Raw genomic sequence first — 21,144 nt, 5'->3', positions numbered from 1 at the left:
CCCCTGTGCTCAGGTTGGACTCCACCTGCAGAACTGCCCCAGCCCTGGGCCCAGCACAGGAGGAGCTGGAGCTGCTGCAGAGCCCAGAGGAGCCCATGGAGATGCTTCAGGGCTGGAGTCCCTCTAGAGCCAGGCTGGGAGAGTTCAGGGTGCTCACCTGGAGAAGGCTCCAGGGAAACCTCAGAGCCCCTTGCAGGGCCTGAAGGACTCCAGGAGAACTAGAGAGGGACTGGGGACAAGGCATGGAGGGACAGGACACAGGGCAATGGCTTGCCACTGAAAGAGAGTAGGTTTAGATTAGATATTAGGAAGCACCTGTGAGGGTGCTGAGGCCTGGGCACAGGCTGCCCAGAGAAACTCTGGCTGTCCCATCCCTGGAAGTGTTCAAGACCAGGTTGGATGAGTCTTGGAGCAACCTGGGCTAGTGGAAGGTGTCCCTGATGGTACAACCCATCCCAGAAGATGAGAGTAACCCAGGCTTTTGTTAATATATCACTTTGGAGCGCATTAGCATGAAACAACACTGTGGTTTTTAAAATGTGAACATGGATTTCTCTGATGTTTGCTGATATCCACAAAGAATGAAAACCCACATTTTGAGTGAAGCTACATTGGGCAAAGTTATCAGGATTACACTGGAGACTTCATAGGAGAAAAGTGTCTGCCTGACCAGTTTAGAAAATTCAGGGTAGTTTTGGAAACAATATAGACAATGACCAACTGACTATAAGATTGCTATTTATGGTGCCCGGGGAATGTTGGTTTTCACATGAATTTCATTACAAAAGTTGGAAGTATATCTCATTTTAGGTTTAAATGTCCTCTAAACTATGTTCCAAAGTGAATTGAAGGATTGAAGAAATTTAACTTGAAGTAAGATCTTGCAAAGAAGACACAAGAATTAAAAGAATGATCAAAGATTAAGTGGGAATAGGAAGGAAGGTATAATAAGTTCTTATTGTTTGGCCAGAACATTTGAGATAATATATATTTTATTCCTAAAGCAACAGTTATAAGGGATAATTACATTCTGTTTCAGAGAATAAATTATTTTCTCAGTTAAGGAAGTATTAGATGAAATTTTCTGATGAGAAAAAAGCAGGATGTCCAATTGGACCACTTTAAAAGTGGCTGAAATACTTTGAAATAACTGAAGCAAGATTTTTAATTGAATAAATAAGCTTAAAATAAGCAAGGTAAAATGTAAACCTTAGAAGAAATCAGAGTAATGATTAAAATGCAGCACTCAACTCCTCATTATTTACATGGCATAAGCTCTAAAGTTTTTATTATTTAGGCATTGCTCATCTACAGATTAATGAAGGACAAAGCAGTGACTACAAATTAAAGTGATAGAATGTCACATTCTGTGCAATTCTCTCACTTTACAGCACTGGAGGCATTTACTCTTCACTTTCTGCCTTCTTGCTGATTTCCCGGCTCTTGGCTCGGAGCTTGTTGACCTGTGACTCTGCAATGTCAGCCCGCTCCTCGGCTTCCTCCAGCTCGTGCTGGATCTTGCGGAACTTGGAGAGGTTGACATTGGACAGCTCCTCCTGGAGATAGGAGGAAGCATAAAACAGGTTTTAAAACAGTTCCACTGTAAAACCACTAGGTGAAAATATGAAATAAAGGAAGTGAAACGAAGCAGAGACCTACAACCACAATGTTGAGACCTACTACCACAATGTTGACCTGGGTTCAAACAGAGCTACACAGGGGAAAACATCAACACAGAATCTCACTTCCACCTGGATAAAGACTGACTGAACCCAGTGATACTTACAGCCTCCTCAGCTTGTCTCTTGTAAGCTTTCACCTTAGTTTGCAGCTTGTCCACCAGATCCTGCAGCCTGAGAACATTTTTCCTGTCTTCCTCTGACTAAAGAGAATGAAAAGACAGAGAAGCATCTCTTTTACCCTCCTCTGCATGAAATGGAGAGTAAAATTTATATTTGATATTCCTGCCCCGTAAGACAGAAGTGATAAGTGATATTGTTAAAATGACAACAAAGATAGTAACCTTCTGGTGCTTTCATTATTCTCCTTTTTCTATGTGCGATTCAGAACAGAGAGAAATCTGTCAGGGCTACATTTTGGGTTCCAGGAATAAGAGTGTATCAACATGAAGGAGATTCCTGCCTTACCTGGTAGGTGAGTTCCTTCACCCTCCGCTCGTACTTGCGCACGCCCTTCACGGCTTCAGCGCTGCGCTTCTGCTCAGCATCAACCTCCCCTTCCAGCTCCCGCACCTGCAAGGACAAGCCCATCCCTGCAGCTTCCCTGGCAATGTCTCTCCAAGGACACGCTCACTCAGGCACAGCCCCAGCCCTACACACCCTGGCCTCCAGCTTCTGGATCTGCTTCTTCCCTCCCTTCAGTGCCAGCTGCTCAGCCTCCTCCAGACGGTGCTGCAGGTCCTTCACCGTCTGGTCCAGGTTCTTCTTCATCCTCTCCAGGTGGGCACTGGTGTCCTGCTCCTTCTTCAGCTCTTCTGCCATCATGGCCGCCTGATCAGAGCAAAAGGTCAAAGCCATTTTAGGAATGGAGATATTTTGGGGAGAGTACATTCATCCTCAGCAATGCCAGGAGTGCCCAACTCACATCAGTGATGGCCTTCTTGGCCTTCTCCTCAGCATTGCGGGCTTCCTGGATGGTATCTTCCATTTCACCCTGGATCTGGGCAATGTCCGTTTCCAGCTTCTTCTTGGTGTTGATCAAGCTGGTGTTCTGTTGAGCAGCAGCAGAGGTTTGTTTTTGTAAGTTAATTATTTGAAATCAAGAACATTACAGGATTTTAAATAATTTAAGACATAATTATGTGGAAAAGCAATACCAGACATTTTCTAGTAAAATTTCTTTTCACTAGGGAAAAAGCATTTTGATTTTTTCTTTCTCCATTTTTCATTAATTTGAAAAAGTGCTCAGGAATATAATCTGTGCCACATCTCATCCACCAAGGATGGCACAGGAAATTAACAAAATTAGAGTAAGGGAAAAATTAAGAGTGCACACTTTTTTTTTCAGCAAAGATCTCTTTTAGTAACATGATAAATAATCCAGAAAAGAGGACTGTCTTCCTCCAAGTTGAGCATCCAATGGTGATTGGAATAAAGCATAAAAGTGTTTACCAGATGACCTCACCTGGCTGTGGAGGAGCTGAACTCTCTCACTTGCATCCAGGAGCTCCTGCTCAGCCACTTTTCTTGACCGCTCCGTCTGCTCCAGGGCTGCCCGGAGCTCCTCAACTTCAGCCTGCAGCAGGTTTGCTCTGCGCTCCACCATGGCCACCTGCTCCTTCAGGTCTTCTTGTGACCTGAGAGCATCATCCAAGTGTATCTGGGTGTCCTGTAGACCCATTGAACGAAATTATAAGCAGATTTAGAGCTCCTGTGGACTGAAAGTATTTATCAAGATATTTCTCTACAGGCAATTTCTGTTTAACAGACCTTGAGCACTCCCTGTGTATTTCTCAGGTTCTTCTGTGCCTCTGCAGCCTGGCGGTTGGCATGGCTCAGTTGGATTTCTATTTCATTCAAGTCGCCCTCCATCTTCTTCTTCAGCCTCAGGGCTTCATTCCTGCTCCTGATCTCAGCATCCAGGGTGCTCTGCATGGAGTCCACGACTCGCAGGTGGTTTCTCTTCATCTGTTCAATCTCCTCATCTTTCTCTGCTATCTTCCTGTCAATCTCAGACTTCACTTGGTTGAGCTCCAGCTGCAGGCGCAGGATCTTCCCTTCCTCATGTTCCAGGGAGGCCTGGGAAATAAAAAATAAGAATACTTTTCAGGTGACAAATGTTGAACCTGAAGCTCTGAGTAAAAAAGAGTACTATGTTTAGATAATAAGTCCACTTTTGTAAGACCTCTTTTCCACATTTCTCTCAGAATGAGATAAGCAAGATAGAGATCCAAGACACAAAAGACAGGAAGAAATAATGCTGTGTACCTCAGCTTCCTCCAGGGAGGCTTGCAGTTCAGATTTCTCCTGCTCAACCTGCTTCTTGACTTTCTCCAGCTCATGAATTGCCTTTCCTCCCTCCGCAATCTGCTCCGTGAGGTCGGAAATCTCCTCTGTGGGAACAAAGATCAATGGCATGGTCAGGCTCAGAGCAGAATGGGAAGGGCCCTGTCCCACCAAGGTGACAGGCAGCTCTGCAGACCTGCAGGCACAGACCCATGGCCAATGGAGGTGATGGCTGATAGTGAGAAAGGCCAGGGAGGAGCAGAGGGACTTACGCTGCAAGTTCTTGTTCTCCCGCTTCATTGTTTCCAGGTGGTCCAAGGACTCCTCATAGGCATTCTTCATCTTGAACAGCTCCGTGCTGAGAGAGCGCGACTCCTTCTGCGAGGCCTCCAGCTCAGCCTGCGTTTCCTCATACTTCTGCTTCCATTCTGCCAGGATCTGAAGAGAAACAGGGTGTGAGTAGGGCTGTGGCCATCACGGGGCCATGCTCTGGCCAGGAGTGCTGGTGCTGGAAGCCAAAAGACCTTGTCAAAGTTCTTCTGCTTCTTATCCAGAGCAGCACAGGCAGCATTGGATCTCTCCACATCAATCATCAGGTCTTCCACTTCATTCTGCAGCCTCTGCTTTGTCTTTTCCAGGGAGGCACATTTGGCATTGACAGCCTCAACATGTTCCTCTGCATCCTGCAGGCGCTGGGCCAGTTTCTTCCTGAGAGGAGAGCAACACATTGCCGTGTTTGAACTTGGATGGGTGTCAGTTCTTTACTGTCATGAGTTTGTCACTTTGGAAGTTTTGATCCAAATGCTTTCCACAATATTTTTTATTGCCCATGAGTGCATGCAGCAAACAAGATCTATCACTCCTGTGTCTTTTCACTTAAGGAGGATTAGGCCTGTCTTAGTACTTCTAGTCCTAAAGCCTGTTTTCCCTTCCAATCTGTTTTTCTCTCCCTCCCTCTCTTCCATTTTTTCCAAATACACTATATCCTTGCCTTTGTGCCACCCTTGTCTTAACCCACTCTGAGAGATTCCAATTTCCCTTGACCAGTTTCGGTCTGCTCCAGTCATTTGCCATCCTGCTTCCCCACGTACTTGGCCTCCTCGAGCTCCTCTGTGCGCTGAATCGCGTCCGTCTCGTATTTGGTTCTCCACTGGGCCACTTCGCTGTTGGCCTTGGACAGGGCTCGCTGCAGCTCCCCCTTGGCCTCCTGCTCCTCCTCATATTGTTCCCGGAGCAAGTCACAGTCGTGGCGAGCGGACTGCAGGGCGTGGGCCAGGGCGTTCTTGGCCTGGGGGAAGAATAGCAGTGTGACAATGAATGAAAATATCCTGGGAGTTCTCCTGACAGAAATGCTGATGGGCACTGATTCTGCTGTGAGTAAATGGCAAGCTACTGAATGAAAATGGGAAGTCTGGGAATCTGCAAAGGAATTAACATGCAGGGAAGGAGGAACAAAACTAGTATGGCAAGGCTTACACTATATTACTTAAGTGGATTTTTCCTCCCTTTCATCTTGTTGATTCTGTACTTCCTTTTGTATCTAAAGCTTCTTCTATACAGAAGGAATCCAATGGACAATTCAGAATTTGGGGAGCCTTCTTACCTTTATCTCTTCCTCTAGATGCCTTTTGAGTTCCTCAATCTGTTGGGTAAAAGCCTGTTTTCCTCTTGACAGCTGAGAAATCAGAGCATCTTTCTCATCTACCTGGCGTGAAAATTCACCTGGGAGTGTTCAGATGAGTAAAAAAAAACTTGTTATCACTTACATAAAAGTATTAATCTTGATAATAAATGCCCATATACAAATACTTTGACTTAAACTTTTACTTCTTTCCTGGATTCCTAATCACTGATACCCACATTTCTTAGAGGCAAGAAATGGTGTATCATGTAAAATCCCACCAGACTTACTCTGCATTAAGCCTTGAGTTTACAGAATGAGTACTACAGTGCCATCCAGAGGGATTATGACCCATGGGAATCTCAGGAGGTTTAACAAGGCCAAGCAATCCAGACAAGGCCTCATGTGATGAGTAGGGGGAACAATCACTCTCTGCTAACCCGTTGGCAATGCTTCTCCTAATGCAACTCAGGATTCTCTCAGCATTCTGTTGGCCAACTTCATCACAAAACACTCTTTGGCTCAGTTTCAACTTAGTTCATATTCAATCCTTCAAGACTCCAGGTGAGTTTTACTTATTTTTAAAGGACACAGGTAATATACAGTATTCTATTAAAAACATAAATATCTTACCAGATTCTGTTTGTAGCCGAGCTCTTTGAACACTAAGGTCATTAATTATGCGCTGTTGTTCCTCCTCCTTTGTCTTAATTTCACTGAGCTGATCTTCTAGTGAACGACACATCTTCTCCAGATTTGCCTGTTTACATGAGGAATGGAAGGAAAGATATTTAATGGTTCACCTTATAATTTGTGAGAATATGAAGTCTTATAAAGTAAGTAAGAATTATTCAGAAGCCAAAATTTCTCAGTTAACTGATATATATTTCCATGAAGTTTGTGTCCTCAGTTCCAACTGTATATTCCCTGCCCAGGGTAGGGTGGATGAAATGATATAATCAAATTGTTTGAATAATACTGAAATGCTTAAACACACATTGAGGTTGGAAAATGCAATAATTTATTCTAAACAATGACTAACTAAAATTTCTATGTTAAAATATAAATATCTGATTATGTTTGAATTGATGAGGAGAAATATCTATGTACCTTGGCTTTGGAGACGGACTCCATGTTGCTGGCCAAGTCGTCAATCTCCATCTTCAGCTCACTCTTCTCCTTCTCCAGCTTCTGCTTCACGCGTTGCAGGTTGTCGATCTGCTCGCCCAGCTCAGCTGTGCTGTCCGCGTGCTTCTTGCGCAGGGCGGCAGCCGTGGCTTCGTGCTGCAGCGTGGCCTCTTCCAGGTCACGGCGCATCTTCTGGAATTCTGCCTCTCGCTTCTTGTTCATCTCAATCTGAGCTGCTGTGGCCCCTCCTGCTTCTTCCAGGCGCTCGCTGATCTCCTCCAGCTCCCTGGACAGGTCAGCGCGATGCTTCTCTGCTTTGGCACGAGAGGTTCGCTCTGCCTCAATTTCCTCCTCCAGCTCCTCAATACGGGCCTGCAGAACACCAGGGACCCTTCACACCCGTGCCCTCCTCCTGCCTGAGCTGAGCCTGAGCAAGGCAGGGGAAGGAACAGAGACTTGCCTGCAGCTCCTTGATCTTCTTTTGAAGTTGCATGCCCAGGGCTTGCTCATCCTCAGTTTTACTTTGGATCTGGCTGATTTCAAAGTCTTTCCTTTGGGCCAAGTGAACCATGTTAGAGCTCAAAGCAAAGAGACAAGTGCTCCAGCCCAGCACTCAGGTGCCCCAGAGCCACACTTACTTCTTCAGTTTCTCATCCAGCTGCTGCTTATCATTCTCCAAATCCATGATGCTGTCCTGGGCCAGCTTCAGGTCTCCTTCCAGCTTCCTCTTAGCTCTCTCCAGGTCCATGCGCAGTTTCTTCTCTTGCTCCAGGGACCCTTCCAGCTAAACACAACAAGACCATCAGGGCTCTGCCAGCCAGGTCTGGCTCCATACCTGTCCTGTTCCTGCTCTGTGTGTGCTTACATCATCCACTTGCTGTTCCAGCTTGGTCTTGGCTTTGGTCAGAGTATTGACTTTGTCTTCCTCTGCCTGCAGGTCATCCAGGGTCTGCTGATGGGCCTCTTGGAGGGCTTTCTTCTCTTTAGTCAGCTTGGCAATGGTCTCGTCCAAGGCTGCCATCTCCTCAGTGAGGTTTTTCACCTTTGAGAAGAAAGGGGCAAGCACAGGCAGAAAATGGTGCTTAAAATTTTCTAACAAGACAAGTCTTTCCAGAGTGCGAGTGAGTGGTTCTACCTCATACCTTATTTTCAGTGGCGTGTTTTTCCTTCTCCACCTTGGCCAGTGTTAGCTCAAGGTCATCAATATCTTTCTTCAGCTCTGAACATTCATCCTCCAGCTTCCTCTTCTTGGCTGTCAGCTCTGCATTCATCTCTTCTTCTTCTTCTGCTCTCTCTGTCAACTCCTTAATTTTGGCTTCCAGCTGGATTTTGGTTTTGATGAGCTGGTCACACCTTTCCTCAGCATCAGCCAAACCATCAGCTTCCTATATGATTAATTTAATAAAACAGTTTTCAACCTGGGACTAGTCTCTCAGATGTACTTTTAGTCTGTAGACATCTAAATGGCATCAAATACTTGCTTGTAAATGAACTTTTAAGGAGATGAATGATGCTACATTCTTATTTCGAGGGAAAAAGGGAAGCAGTGAACTTTCACACTGTGTTTCTTGAAGAAGCAGGGACCATAAATGCTAGAGCCCTTACTCCTTCAGCTGATTTCACTTGTGATTCTCCAAACTAAATATGTTAGGACATCCAGACAACCTTAATTGGTCAGTTGATATCATATCAGAACGGTAAAGTATATGAATTTCTATAAAGATGTGATAGAGACTCCGGGATAGCTCCTTTGGTTGGAGCATGGTATTAATAACACCGAGGTTGTGGGCTCAATCCTGATATGGGCCATTCACTTAGGAGCATCATGATCCATCTGAAACTCTTCCAACTCAGACTATTCTGTGATTCTAATTGCTTCTGTTAGTTACTGTGCAGGATTAAAATGACATACTGCAAACTCTAATATTTGCTGACTGGAAATTGATTATTTCTCTCATGATTTAAAAGCATAAGGAACCATCTGCAATAATTAATTGCAGATATAATAAGGTTTCCTGATTTCAACTTAGCAATTCTATGTGGTTTTTATTCCTATTTTATGAAATATGTGTATATTTTAAAATAATTGTTATTTTGGGATAATATGTCTTACTGATACATTTAGGATGATTTTATATAGGATGTTACAAGTAAAAAAGTTTAGCAATACTCACAGCCTGCACTTGGAGCTGCAGGTCATTTTTCTCCTGCACCAAAGCCACCATTTTCTCCTCAAGCTCCTTCCGCTTTGCCTCAGACTTTGCAAGCTCCTCTTTGGTTTTTTCAAACTCTTCCTTCATGTTGGCCATCTCCTTCTCAGACTCTGCACTCTTCAGCAAGGGCTTGATCTTGAAGAACAGCTTCATCCATGGCCAGTGTTTGACATTCATGAATGAGCGAACATTGTACTGGATGCAGAAGATGGACTCCCTGAAAGGTAATAACAAAACGTATTTTGGTACATATTTTTAAATCTATAAAACATATTTAGCAGTATATGTTAGTATATATAACATGAAGTTCAACACATAATACTTCTTAATTGTAGATATACGTAGTATCTATATATAGTATATTTGTATGTATATATAGTTCTGTATATATCTATGTGTAAAATATTTATCATTTATTATTCAGTAGATATTTCTTAATAATATTTAGATCACATTTTATATATAATAGATATATTTCCCTGAAAACCTTCTAGTGTTATGTAGAGTATCAACCTGTATGTAAAGTTTTGGAGTCCAGGTGTTTGGCTTATTTTTATGGCCAATGAAAAGGAACACTTCTGTAAGTTAACTCAGTCACTTTTATGAAATTTATCAAAGGGAAGAGGATGCTTCTCATATGATAGAAATATGTCTTTCTCTCATTTTATTTAGCAGTGACCTAAAATAGTTTGCTTAGGCTAGATATTAAGTTTCACAACACACATATGCTATAGCTATTTAATGACTTCAACAACGAAGTATTAAAAAAATTGTTTTCCTAAGAAGGACTTTTTTACTACTTCATCTGTTTTCAGGGTATACTTTCATATTGGCAAACTGAATTAATGAGAAATAAATGAATCTTTTTGTGAAGCAGCTTATTTTCAGTTTTGTTCATGCCATTAGTATCTGATTACAATTGTCCCAGCAAGCCAAGTAAATATCTACCTCCTCTCCATCATTTTCTTGAACTCCACCCTCATCAGGTAACCCCTACACATGGCCTGGGTGCGGGTGATGAGCTGTGCCAGCTTCTCATCCCTCATCTCCTCCAGGAGTCCCAGCAGCCCAGCTTTGAAGAACACCTTGAGAGAGGCAATGTTGCAGCACATCACTATCAAGTAGAGAGAGCAAAGCCCAGGCAGGCAGTGAATGGGGGGTTTGTACCTTGGTGTGTCCAAATTTGTACTGGGTGTGGTCCACATCGATTGACCCAAGGAGCTTCTCAGAAGCCTTCTTGCTATCGATGAACTGTCCCTCAGGGATGGCACTGGCATTAAGCACCTTGTATCTGTGGAATCAAAGGAAGATAAGGAATAAATAACAGACCTTTGAAAATGTCTTTTTTTTTTTTCTTCTAAGTAGCTATAGAAAGAACCTAAATGACTCACTTGGACAAATTACTTCTGTATATCTAAATAAATAGAATAGTATATCTAAAGGCAACTTCCACAGTACTTAAAACAATTAGGAAATGCAAATGATTCAGCATTTGTTGATATGGTGGAGGGTGATGAAACGTAATCTCACCTCTGTTTGAAGTCAGCATAGAGGATTCTGCTGGGGAACCCTTTCCTGCAAATCCTGATCCCTTCCAGCACGCCATTACAGCGCAGCTGGTGCAGCACCAGCTCGTGCTCCATGGCACCTAATAAATCACAGAATGAAATTGTATGTCATTTCACTGCACAAAGAAGATCAGATATATCACACCTCTGAGCTTCAACAACTTACCAGGTGTTTTTGTTTCATTAGGAATAAGGCACCGCACAAAATGGGGATGTGTACTTCTCAAATTGCTCATCAGCTTGTTTAAATTTTCCTTAGGAGCAAGAACAAAGCCTTGAGTTTAGAAGTGTCACTTACACAATCTCAATAGCAGGTGAAGATAAAAACGCTGCAATAAAACCATGATAAGTAATTTCTTTACAGAACTTTTGGGCAGTTCTGAAAGAATACTTCCCAATATTCAGTAAGAATTCCTCTTTACTAGAAGCAAATTATTTTATCCTTTCTGAACACTAAGATATATTAGATCAATCTAAGGCATTCCTGAACGGAATCTTCTGTTTTTCTTTTCATAATGTGGTAAGTTTAGAATGATTATTCTACAGTACCCGGAAGAGAGCCGAGACGGTCTGGAAAGAAGAACCCTTCTTCTTGGCGCCCTTCTTGCCACCACCACCACTGCTCTCTAAAAAATAATAATTTTTAAAATATAGATATAAATAATAAATAATAATATAAATATTATTTTATAATAATAAGGACGTAAAAAACAAAAGCACACAGAATCTGAAAAACCTTATATGTTCATCTTAAAAAATCTAGCAAAAATAATAATGTGATCAAAATTTGCAAACTCAGACTGTGGTTAAAGTTACAAAAAGAAGCTTGAATTTTTCAGATGACAGTAGAAGCAAATCTCATTATTTCAAGCTGAAATTTAGAAAATAGAGTTGGGAAAAAAACCATAAGATTTTGCATAGAAAGATATTTGAGGAACTGAACAAATAGCTAGTAAATACACCAAATGTTTATGTATTCTTATGTCTAAGGGTGTGCATAAATTTAACAGCACGTTGATACATTTGACTGCACTCACTGAAGTATTTGAGAATGGTCCATATTGCAGAAATTTGGCTTCTCAGCTAGACTGGCTTAATGGTCTAGTACAGCTGCCTCGTTCTAAAACCTATACCTCTATTAAGGTCTCTAGGGAGCAGTAACATCCTTTATTAGACTGAGATCCAAAATGTAGATGAGGTTTTGGGTTTTCAATTTTAGAAATGTAAATATCATTGCAAAATATGTTTAAAAATTTTTCATTTCTTATTCTGTAAATTATAGTAGAACTGATTTCAAAAAAATCACCTGCTTCTGCCCCACCAGCAGATGCAAAGAGCAAGGCCAGGGTCTTCAAGGATGACTTCTGATACAGCCCCACAACAGTTTCATTGAGAGGGTCCTTGTTCTTCTCCAGCCACCCAGTGATGTTGTAGTCCACTGTGCCAGCATAGTGCACCAGGGAGAAGTGGGCCTCAGCCTTGCCTTTGCCAGGTTTGGGCTTCTGGAAGTTGTTGGACTTGCCCAGGTGCTGGTCATAGAGCTTGTTCTTGAAAGAGGTGTCAGTTGCCTTGGGGAACATGCACTCCTCTTCCAGGATGGAGAAAATGCCCATGGGCTGGGAAGAATAGCAACATGTGAAGGAAATGTGGAAAGAAGATACAGAGGCAATGTATGTAAGAAAGAGGAATGGAAGATAAAAGTTATACCAAAAAATCCTGCTCAGTGTGCGTAATCTTATGTTTCCCAGAAAGGACATTTTGTTAGTGGATATGCCATGAGTTATACAAAAACAAGCTCCCTTATAAGATTCAGGGTTGGGATGTAATAAAGATCTAGCATGTAAAAATTAATTTTGTACATGTTTGGTGAAAGTGGAAAGCAAAATGAATTAAAGTAGTAGCATTCAGATATAAGGAAGAGTTTAAACTTCCTAATATGCTCTTCCTTTAAAACAAGACAGAAAATTTCTTAAGAAATATTAATATAGAGATTTTATAACTGAAAAACTATTAAGCATGTGGGGGCAAATAACCTTCTCAATGAGCTCAATGCAGGCAGCCAGGTCCATGCCAAAGTCAATGAACTCCCATTCAATTCCCTCCTTCTTGTACTCCTCCTGCTCCAGCACGAACATGTGGTGGTTGAAGAACTGTTGCAGTTTCTCATTGGTGAAGTTGATACACAACTGCTCCAGGCTGTTGAACTGCAGAAGGCAAATATTTACTTACTTGTGAATTTCAGTTCCAGGAACACCTTCCATCTTCCAATAGGCTTTATTCTTATCCCATTACGGTCTCCAGGACTGGAATCTTGAATTTCTAGTGCTGGAACTGGACAGGTGTCTTGCATATTCCATCCTCTAATATATCTAACCTTTTAGGCTCTGGCACTATCTCAACATATTTCTAAGCTCTGAATTGATCTGCAGAGCTTAGTCCAAGTCTAGCTTTTCATTTGTTTTAATTTGTGTGCATGACCACTGTATTCCCAAGAATTCATAGGAAATCTGGCTTCAGCATTAATAAAATCTTCCTTTAAAAAGACATATATTAATTTCCTCAAAGTCTCTCTGCTATTATTTGTCAGCGGTTCAACAGTTTTCAATGCATTTTTCACTTCTTCATTCAACAACAAACATCTACAAATACATACAGCTCTGGGGGATACTGCATGCAATGAGAACCAGAAGGATGCCTTTCCTAGAGGAAAGGCAGGATTATCCAATAAACAGAAATATCCCATAACTGAAATAAAGCACACCCCAACCCTAAATATTCAAATTTCCCAATGCCTCTTCCAGGAAATCTTTACAGAGATCCTTCTCTTACATCAAAGATCTCAAAGCCAGCAATGTCCAGGACACCAATGAAGTACTGCCTGGGCTGCTTCGTGTCCAGCTGCTGGTTGATACGAACAACCATCCACAGGAACATCTTCTCAAACACAGATTTTGCCAAGGCACCCACTGAATTGTACACCTAAGAAAAGGTTAAAGGAAAGCTATGATCTGCAGCAGAAGAGAAAGACTGAAATTTTTAATTCAAGTCTTTTTTTTTTTCCTATTTTCACTTGTCTCTTACCTGCTGCACAGTTTGGCCTTTGGTCACGTATTCATTCCCCACCTTGACGCGGGGGTAGCAGAGGGCCTTGAGCAGGTCTGCTGAGTTCAGACCCATCAGGTAGGCAGCTTTGTCAGCAACTAAGGAAATGAGCATAGAGCAGGATCAGATATTAGCTCTCCAGTGAAAGGGTCTTGCAGTAATTCAGATTTCTACAGAAGCCTCATATATGTTACCATGTCCTTTAAAATATTGTAGTTTTTCTTGACTTGCTATTTTTTTCTGATTTAGTCTATATGATTAATAAAGGTAAATGTTATTCCAGTATTTTTACAATGAACATGCAAGAGGGCCATAAAAATGGTAGATCAGTCAATTTCTGAATAAACAGAATGGGAAAATGGTTGGTATTCAAGTACACTGCACTGAAAATTGTAGTCAGCAATACTCTCCTGTCAATGGAGAGAGAGAGGCAGATCAGTGAGGTATAATGCTAAAGGTATGACAAGGATATCTTGTACAGCTTTCACAGTCAGAATATATTGTACCTAAGGATAAATATCAAACACATTAAGTCTTTCCCAGTTCCCATTTTATCTGCAGCTAGATTAACAAATACAAGCACCACAGCACAGCAGATAATCTGTCATCACTTTCCAATTTGCTGTCTGTCTTGTCCCACGGTGAAGCTGATAGCAAGCACCCGTATTATTTACAGAGTTCTTCAATGTGAGAAGGCCAAACCTCATTATATAAGATTTATACACAGATGCTAATGTTGAGCTGCTTTTATGTGTTATTTCCAACAAGACATTTAAAGCACATACATACTAGAAAGATGAAACAAGAAGAAAATTTCAGTTTTGTAGATATATATGTATGTATATGCACACTGTGGTTGTATATAGGCTACTCTGCTATAATTATATAATTATTCATTAGTACTTGAGAGATGTTCCTGTTTCTGTGTCAGGTCTAGGAAGTTTCCATCCAAAGCAAAGTTTGCATTACTGTTGCCTGACTCCTACTCTGACAAAAAACAGAAGCATGCTTTAGGAGTCACTGGACTTAATTTTTTCCTTTGTTCAAAATAATCTACAGGTTCCACTGAGTTGTGTTCCTCCAGAGAAGTTCTCTGGCTAGACCCACTATGACTCTACAATATTGACACCAGGGAAATGCACAGGCTGAGTCAATCATTCTGACCCTCACGGGCTGCCTACAGCTCAGTGAGTGTTCATTGTCTCCCGTGCTCTGGGATGGGTTGTGCTGGTACCTTCGGTGCCATCAGGCTCTGCCTGCTCCTCTCGTTGTTTCTGCTTGAACTTCAGGTTCCCATAGTGCATGACAGCCCCTGTCAGCTTGTAGATGGCTGTTTTCTCATCTGCACTGAAGCCCAGGATGTCAATGGCACTCTGGCAAAAGAGTTGTTATGGTGAGTACCCCAGCTGTTAAAGGTCAGAGAAATTAAATTTCATGTGAGAGAAGTACTTACGTCGGTAGCCATCAGCTCCTCCTGGTCGTTAATGCTGGGAACTGTGATCTCACCCTGACTCACATACAGATAGTCATAGGGGTTGGTGGTGATCAGTAACATCTCTGAAAAGAAGGGCAAAACAGAGCCAGGTCAAATACAATTGACACAGAAAGGAATTCAAAGTTGTTCCATGATCTTTGCATGGAGGAGTTCATGATCTTTCCTACCAATTAGCTCTGGCTTCTTGTTGGACATGATCTGATAAAAGATGTGGTAGCTCCTTTCTGCCTTGAGCTGGAAAGTGACTCTGGACTTCTCCAGCAGATCTGGAAAGTAGGACACAGTCAAGCACAAGAAGTGGGGAAGGCAGGAGGGAAGGGAGATCGAGCCAGAAGGGTCTTACATGTTTCAATGTCAGCAGAAGCCAGTTTGCCTGTGGCACCAAAATGGATTCTGATGAATTTACCCTGGAAGCAGCAGGACAGTAATTTGAGATTTATTTTGCCAATCTGGACAGCAAGAATATTCAAATTAGTGTTGACAGTTGTCCCAAGTAACAACTCACAAAGCGTGAGGAGTTGTCGTTCCTCACGGTCTTGGCATTTCCAAAGGCCTCCAGCAGTGGGTTGGCACTGATGATTTGATCCTCAAGTGTCCCCTGAAGGAGATATCTTCTTGTCATGGTCTAGCTCATCAAGAAATTGGATAGTTGCAGGTTTCTATCCCTGGGACCTCACCTGCATTTTGCCTGAGGTCTGCTCCTCCTTTTTCTTGTCCCCACTGGCTGCAATTGTTGCAAAGTACTGGATGACACGCTTGGTGTTCACAGTCTTCCCGGCCCCGGATTCTCCGCTGCCCAAGCCAAGAGAGAAGCAGAGGGTGCGTGGTGAGGCAGGAGGGGCCCTGGCACCGGGCAGCCCCGCAGGGACCCGCGCAGGGGGTGTACGTACGTGATCAGGATGGACTGGTTCTCCCGATCTGTGAACAAGGCAGAAACATGGTACTTAAAATTCATGAGCAACAGAGAAAGAATGAAACATACATAATTTAATGTTTTGCCTGATGTCAGCTTGACTTGAACAAGCAAACCTTTCCAAAGCACATCACTTAATGTAGAGGTGTCTTTAATTTAACACAGTGGAAAAAATGCTATGAGGATAGCAAACTCCAACAGATGTGTGTGTCAGAGACAAGAAAGGAATGAAAAAGTCTTCACTTTGCTGAGACAGAGTATCCCTTCAGAGAATTTCATGGTCCAATGCCCCTGAGGCAGACAGAGCCACTCACCAGTGAGCATGAACTGATAGGCGTTGTCAGAGATGGAGAAGATGTGTGGAGGGGCCTCCTGGCGCTTCTTGCCTCGGTAGGCCAACACCACCTCGGGGTTGTACACCGGCAGCCACTTGTAGGGGTTGACGGTGACGCAGAAGAGACCCGAGTAGGTCTGTGAGGAAGGGACACAGCACTCAGGCTTCCCCTGAGCCTGGCCCAGCAGCTCCTGAGGCTGCCCAGAGGAAGCTGCTGCTGCCACTTACGTAGATCATCCAGGCTGCGTAACGCTCTTTGAGGTTGTACAGCACGGCGGGTTCGTGGAGGTGGGTCATCATGGCCATGTCCTCGATTTTGTCATACTTGGGAGGGTTCATGGAGAAGATTTGATCTTCCTTCACGGTCAAGGTCTGTCAGAGGGCAGGAAGGTAAGAGCCAGAAGGTCAGAGGACATGTCAGCTAAGAGCCAGAGTGGGAATCTACTCTTGTTTGTAAATTTATCATTTTACCCACCTCTCCCCCTTCAGTCTTGACAGTGATTTTTCCTGGTTCCCTGCTCTGGATTGTGCTCTTCACATAGGACTCCTTTGCATGTACCACAAAGACAGATGACTTGGCATCAAAAGGTTTGTTCTGGGCCTCAATTCTCTCCTTCTCTGACTTTCGGAGGTAAGGGGCAGCCTCCCCAAAAATGGCCATCTCAGCGTCTGTAGACATGGCTGCTGCTTGCTACACGTAATGCAGCAAGTATCTGTGAGGATAGAGAATATATTAAAATAGAGGGTGATGGAATGAACACTTTTATAGCATGTTATTGCTCTTCCTTAGGTATCAACTAAATTGCCTTTTCTTTTTCTGCTAATTCAGAGTTCTCTTCTGCAACTTTTTTTTTTTATTATTATGATTAGTTTTTGTGGTCAGACTGTTAGTTGTACTGGACAATTTCATTTACAGAAGAATGCTTTCTGTGTTTTTGTATTTGGGGTCCCAGCAGAGGGAGGACATGGAGCTGTTGGAGTGAATCCAGAGGAGGCCATGGAGATGCTCCAAGGGATAAAGCCCCTCTGCTCTGAAAAAAGGCTGTGAGAGCTGGGCTAGTTCAGTCTGAGGAAGAGAAGACTCCAAGGAGACCTTCCAGCAACCATTCTTTACCTAAGCGAGTTCCAAGAGACTTGAAGGGGAGCTTTAGACAAAAGCCTGGAGCAACAGGACAAAGGGGAACAGCTCACAACTGAAATAGGATGAGTTTAGATCAGATATTAGGAAGAATAATTTTTACAACAAAAAAAAATTACTTTGCCTTCTTAGCCAAAGACAAACTTCATGACACAAATTGGTGTTATCAATTCAAGTAATGGGTGGGATTTCCTGACTGGTTTTGTCCATAAGAACATGTTTTTCCACTTGATTAATATGTTATAACTCAAATGAGACCATTCCATAACTCCATGTTAAATGAGACCATTCCATAACTCCATATTATAACTCAAATGAGACAAAATAATCATGGAAGGTTGAAAAATTGTGCCAGATTTTCACCAGCAATTTTAACATTGCTTATATTATCTCACATTTTCTTACAAGATTCCTAACAGGAATAATACTAACTCTTCCTAGGAGGAATAAGATTGCTATATTATATATCTTAGTATATACTATGTCAGTATATATATTATGCTATTATATATTACAGAATATTAGTTTATATTTGTGTATTGTACCTATATTGTACATTGTGTTATTTTATAGAGACTGGATGCTCTTCTCAGAATATATCCTTCTGATACTATCAAAAACTATAATATATATTGTAGTTTAGTAAGCATTAATATATGTATGTAATGTGTCAGCAAACTGACTTTTAAAAGCATTAAACTGTTTTCTTTCGATTGTTTTGTTTGACATTTCCTGAAATTAATGCTATGCTAACTCTCCTTCACTGATTCAAAGCATGCTGGTTATATTCCTTACAAGATTGCTTGTTGACGTTTTATAATTTTGAGGGATATATTCTAGTGACAACATTTGATAAAATTAATATAAATTACTGTAGAAAGTAAACACAAATAGTTTATTTTCCTCAGTGTAAATATTTAAAACTGAATTTAGATGCAGTTTCATCTCTCTTCTTCCAGTTACCAACTAGGTATAATCCTTTATTCAGTTCCTTATGATTACAAATATTTACTTATATAATTTTGTCACAATTAGGCAATACTTTCAGAGGCAGAAACAAGCCTATAAGGAAGCTCAGATTGAAATGCTTGCTTTTAGCATTTTGATGTTTTCATACACAAAATTCTAACCATGTTCCTCAAGTTTCCATGTGAAAAAAAGAACATATTAACATTATTTAAATATATATTTCTTTTCCTGCTGCTTCACAGTCAGTGTCATTGACCCTTGATATTTGATATAAATGCAAGAAACCCTTCCCAAATAATTGGAAATTATTATAATTATTATAATTTGAATTTCTGATGGGGTTTTTTTGTTGTTTTTTTCCCTCAGGACAGTTTCTCCAGGAACTGGTATCTACTAGAGATCCCTGGGGAGAGTGTGGGCAATGCTGCAGTGATCAGTACTTTAAAGATCACACTCTTTAAGAATCTTGTGGCAAAAATAACATCAATCCAGCCCAATTCTCATACTGCATTTATACCATGGACACAAATATAATGACTACCAGGATTTCCAGCATACCTGCATAGAAGCCTTGCCTTACAGCAACTCTACCTGTCCCTAAAAAAGTGAAGAAATCAAGACCTTACCTTTTGTGAGACAAAGGATTGCAGATTGGAAGACAGACAATATTAAGGAACAGAATTAGTAACTTTCTTCTTACTGCTGCACCCCAGGCAACATTGATAGACTGAAAACAAATGGATGTTTGGAAAGCAGACTGAAAATCCCAGCTGACACTGGCAGACCCCCATTGAACAAATGTGAGCATCCGTAGGAATGCACTGGAACTTGTGGAATGCAGAGCCAGTTTCCCTTCATTCCCGACCTCCCTAGTCCCAAGCCCTGAAACTCTTACCTTAGAGATTTCTGAGAAAGGACAAGACACACAGATCTCAGGGCACTTTTATAGGATCTGATCTGCATAAGTAGCCACCACCTCCTCTTTCTTAGGTCAAAACATTTCTGGCAATCTTAACTCCTAACAGAATTGCGATTCGTATTAGAAGTGAATGGATATAATTAGACATAACAGGTCTGTGAATCAATGTCCTATAAATAATTTGACAAGAAAGCATGAGAAGGGGGGGGAAGTGGGAGGGTGTGCTAAAGAAGATGAAAGGGGCTTCATTGGTTCTGTAATCTATCAGATGCTGACTCGCACAGAAAAAGTGAAGAGTAAGAGCCAGTGTGTCTTGTAGGAAACCTGTGGGGATGGCGACAAGTCACAGCTCCTGCCTGCTGCAAGCATTTGGAGTCCTCAGTGTGGAAAAGCAGGAGGGGTCCTACTGAGAGGCAGGAATATTGCTGGAGGAAGAAAATCCCAGTGCAGGAGGAAGCATCTGAAAAGGAACAGAAGCTGTGGAAGTGAGAATCAAGAGATGATAAGAATGACCAAGGACTAGAACGGAGTAAAGCCAAAGCAAGTGAAGAAGGGAAGAACGAGTCTGAATGTAGTGATAAGGAGGGATATGTGAATAAAGAAGAGGAAGTCCCTGGAGGTGTTTGAGAACAGGCTGGATGAAGCACTCAGTGCCATGGTTTAGTTGATAAGGTGGTGTTAGGGTAAGGTTGCACTCAATGATCTTAAAGGTCTTTTCCAACCTAGTTGACTCTGTGATTCTGTGAATTAAACAGAGATGTGATTCCAGTTGGCTAACAGCAAGTCACCATAGAAAAAATAAGCAATAAAAGACCAGAACAAGTTTAGCCTAAAGATAAAACTTCAAAGCCTGAGGTCATCAAGTTAAGTCCCAGACAAAAGGCACAGGAATCAAATTCTTGTTTTTGCAGATAAAGGTTTTCAAAGATCATATGAACAGCACTATGTAAGCGTTGTACTGAACTTAAGAGATATATCCTATTGGAATCAAGAGAGATGGCTGCTGTCTTAACATAGGGTAGTCATTCAACATTACTTTTGAAAATTAAGTGTGCGAGGAAAGATTTAATAAACTTACATCCTCTAAACTCGAGTCAGTCATACCGTGTGCTGCTTAGGAAGACAGGCAACTATTTTTAGAGAGATCTGAACCTCATGATAGTTTGTGTAAAAGCCAATCTACTGTTCTGATCTCTGGGATATTCCTTATCCAGATTAAGGAAGGAACATGTTTTATGTTCACAAGGATCAGAGCGGTGAAGAGAACAGTGGAACCATTCACTTTACTGAGAAGCAATTTCCTCCCCATGCAAGAGATCTGGATTTGTTCAGGGTTAAGGGGTGTATGGTTTTGGGTTGGTTTTTTTTTCAGTGTGGGGTTTTTGGCTGGTTGGTTTGCTGGGATTTTTTGTGTTTTGGGTTTTGTTTGTTTGTTTCTTTCTTTTCATGTATTGGTCTTCACTTTCCAAACTACAGTTCCTACCACAAACAAGGAAATCTGAAGTGAGTCACATCTCAGCAGCTTCACCTGTCCCACAGCAATTACCTCCCCAATTACAGTACCAGTTGTGCTCCTGTCTCTCTTAGCATCTCCTACTCAGAGGTCTGGATAAGAAAGTGAGGTAATTCCTTCCTCCTCTTCTCTCAGCTGTCTGTGTCTCTGTGATGGCACTGTAATCCTGGGTGTGGGAAGGAGATTGACAGACATCAGTTTCATGGTTGGAGTAAATCGCTTGGATAGGCCTGGCTTTTGCAATAAACAGATTCCCTTTTGCACCT

General features: G+C 41.9%; 1 protein-coding gene across 4 annotated transcripts; it reads right to left on the bottom strand.

Moving 5' to 3' along the window:
* Positions 1-1,257: 1,257 nt before the first annotated feature.
* Positions 1,258-19,501, bottom strand: LOC110474914 (myosin-1B). Of its 4 annotated transcripts, none has more exons than XM_085556514.1 (40): positions 19,342-19,446; positions 19,005-19,043; positions 16,815-17,052; positions 16,568-16,711; positions 16,320-16,476; positions 15,983-16,010; positions 15,770-15,884; positions 15,598-15,690; positions 15,436-15,499; positions 15,260-15,358; positions 15,051-15,154; positions 14,832-14,970; positions 13,577-13,695; positions 13,325-13,474; positions 12,529-12,699; positions 11,802-12,111; positions 11,045-11,121; positions 10,662-10,749; positions 10,458-10,575; positions 10,095-10,218; positions 9,876-10,012; positions 8,889-9,144; positions 7,857-8,099; positions 7,580-7,756; positions 7,353-7,498; positions 7,175-7,265; positions 6,697-7,086; positions 6,220-6,346; positions 5,569-5,687; positions 5,057-5,253; positions 4,490-4,673; positions 4,238-4,403; positions 3,948-4,072; positions 3,450-3,758; positions 3,145-3,348; positions 2,605-2,730; positions 2,340-2,510; positions 2,148-2,252; positions 1,787-1,882; positions 1,258-1,556 (listed from the first exon to the last, which is right to left on the bottom strand). In XM_085556514.1, exons 3-40 carry the CDS (start codon positions 17,016-17,018, stop codon positions 1,404-1,406), a joined length of 5,826 nt encoding a protein of 1,941 aa, XP_085412640.1. In that variant the 5' UTR covers positions 17,019-17,052; positions 19,005-19,043; positions 19,342-19,446; the 3' UTR covers positions 1,258-1,403. The 4 variants fall into 4 exon arrangements, with proteins under 4 accessions (XP_085412640.1, XP_085412637.1, XP_085412638.1 ...); XM_085556511.1 differs by lacking the exon at positions 19,005-19,043 and adding an exon at positions 17,454-17,532 and having other exon boundaries at positions 19,342-19,410; XM_085556512.1 differs by lacking the exon at positions 19,005-19,043 and adding an exon at positions 19,073-19,173 and having other exon boundaries at positions 19,342-19,390.
* Positions 19,502-21,144: the final 1,643 nt, after the last annotated feature.

Source organism: Lonchura striata, chromosome 18, assembly GCF_050655825.1.
Source record: "Lonchura striata isolate lonStrDom1 chromosome 18, ASM5065582v1, whole genome shotgun sequence".
In the NCBI taxonomy this organism is placed as follows: domain Eukaryota; kingdom Metazoa; phylum Chordata; class Aves; order Passeriformes; family Estrildidae; genus Lonchura; species Lonchura striata.
Note: the sequence above shows the minus strand (reverse complement) of the source record. Positions and strands in the feature narration are given on the sequence as shown.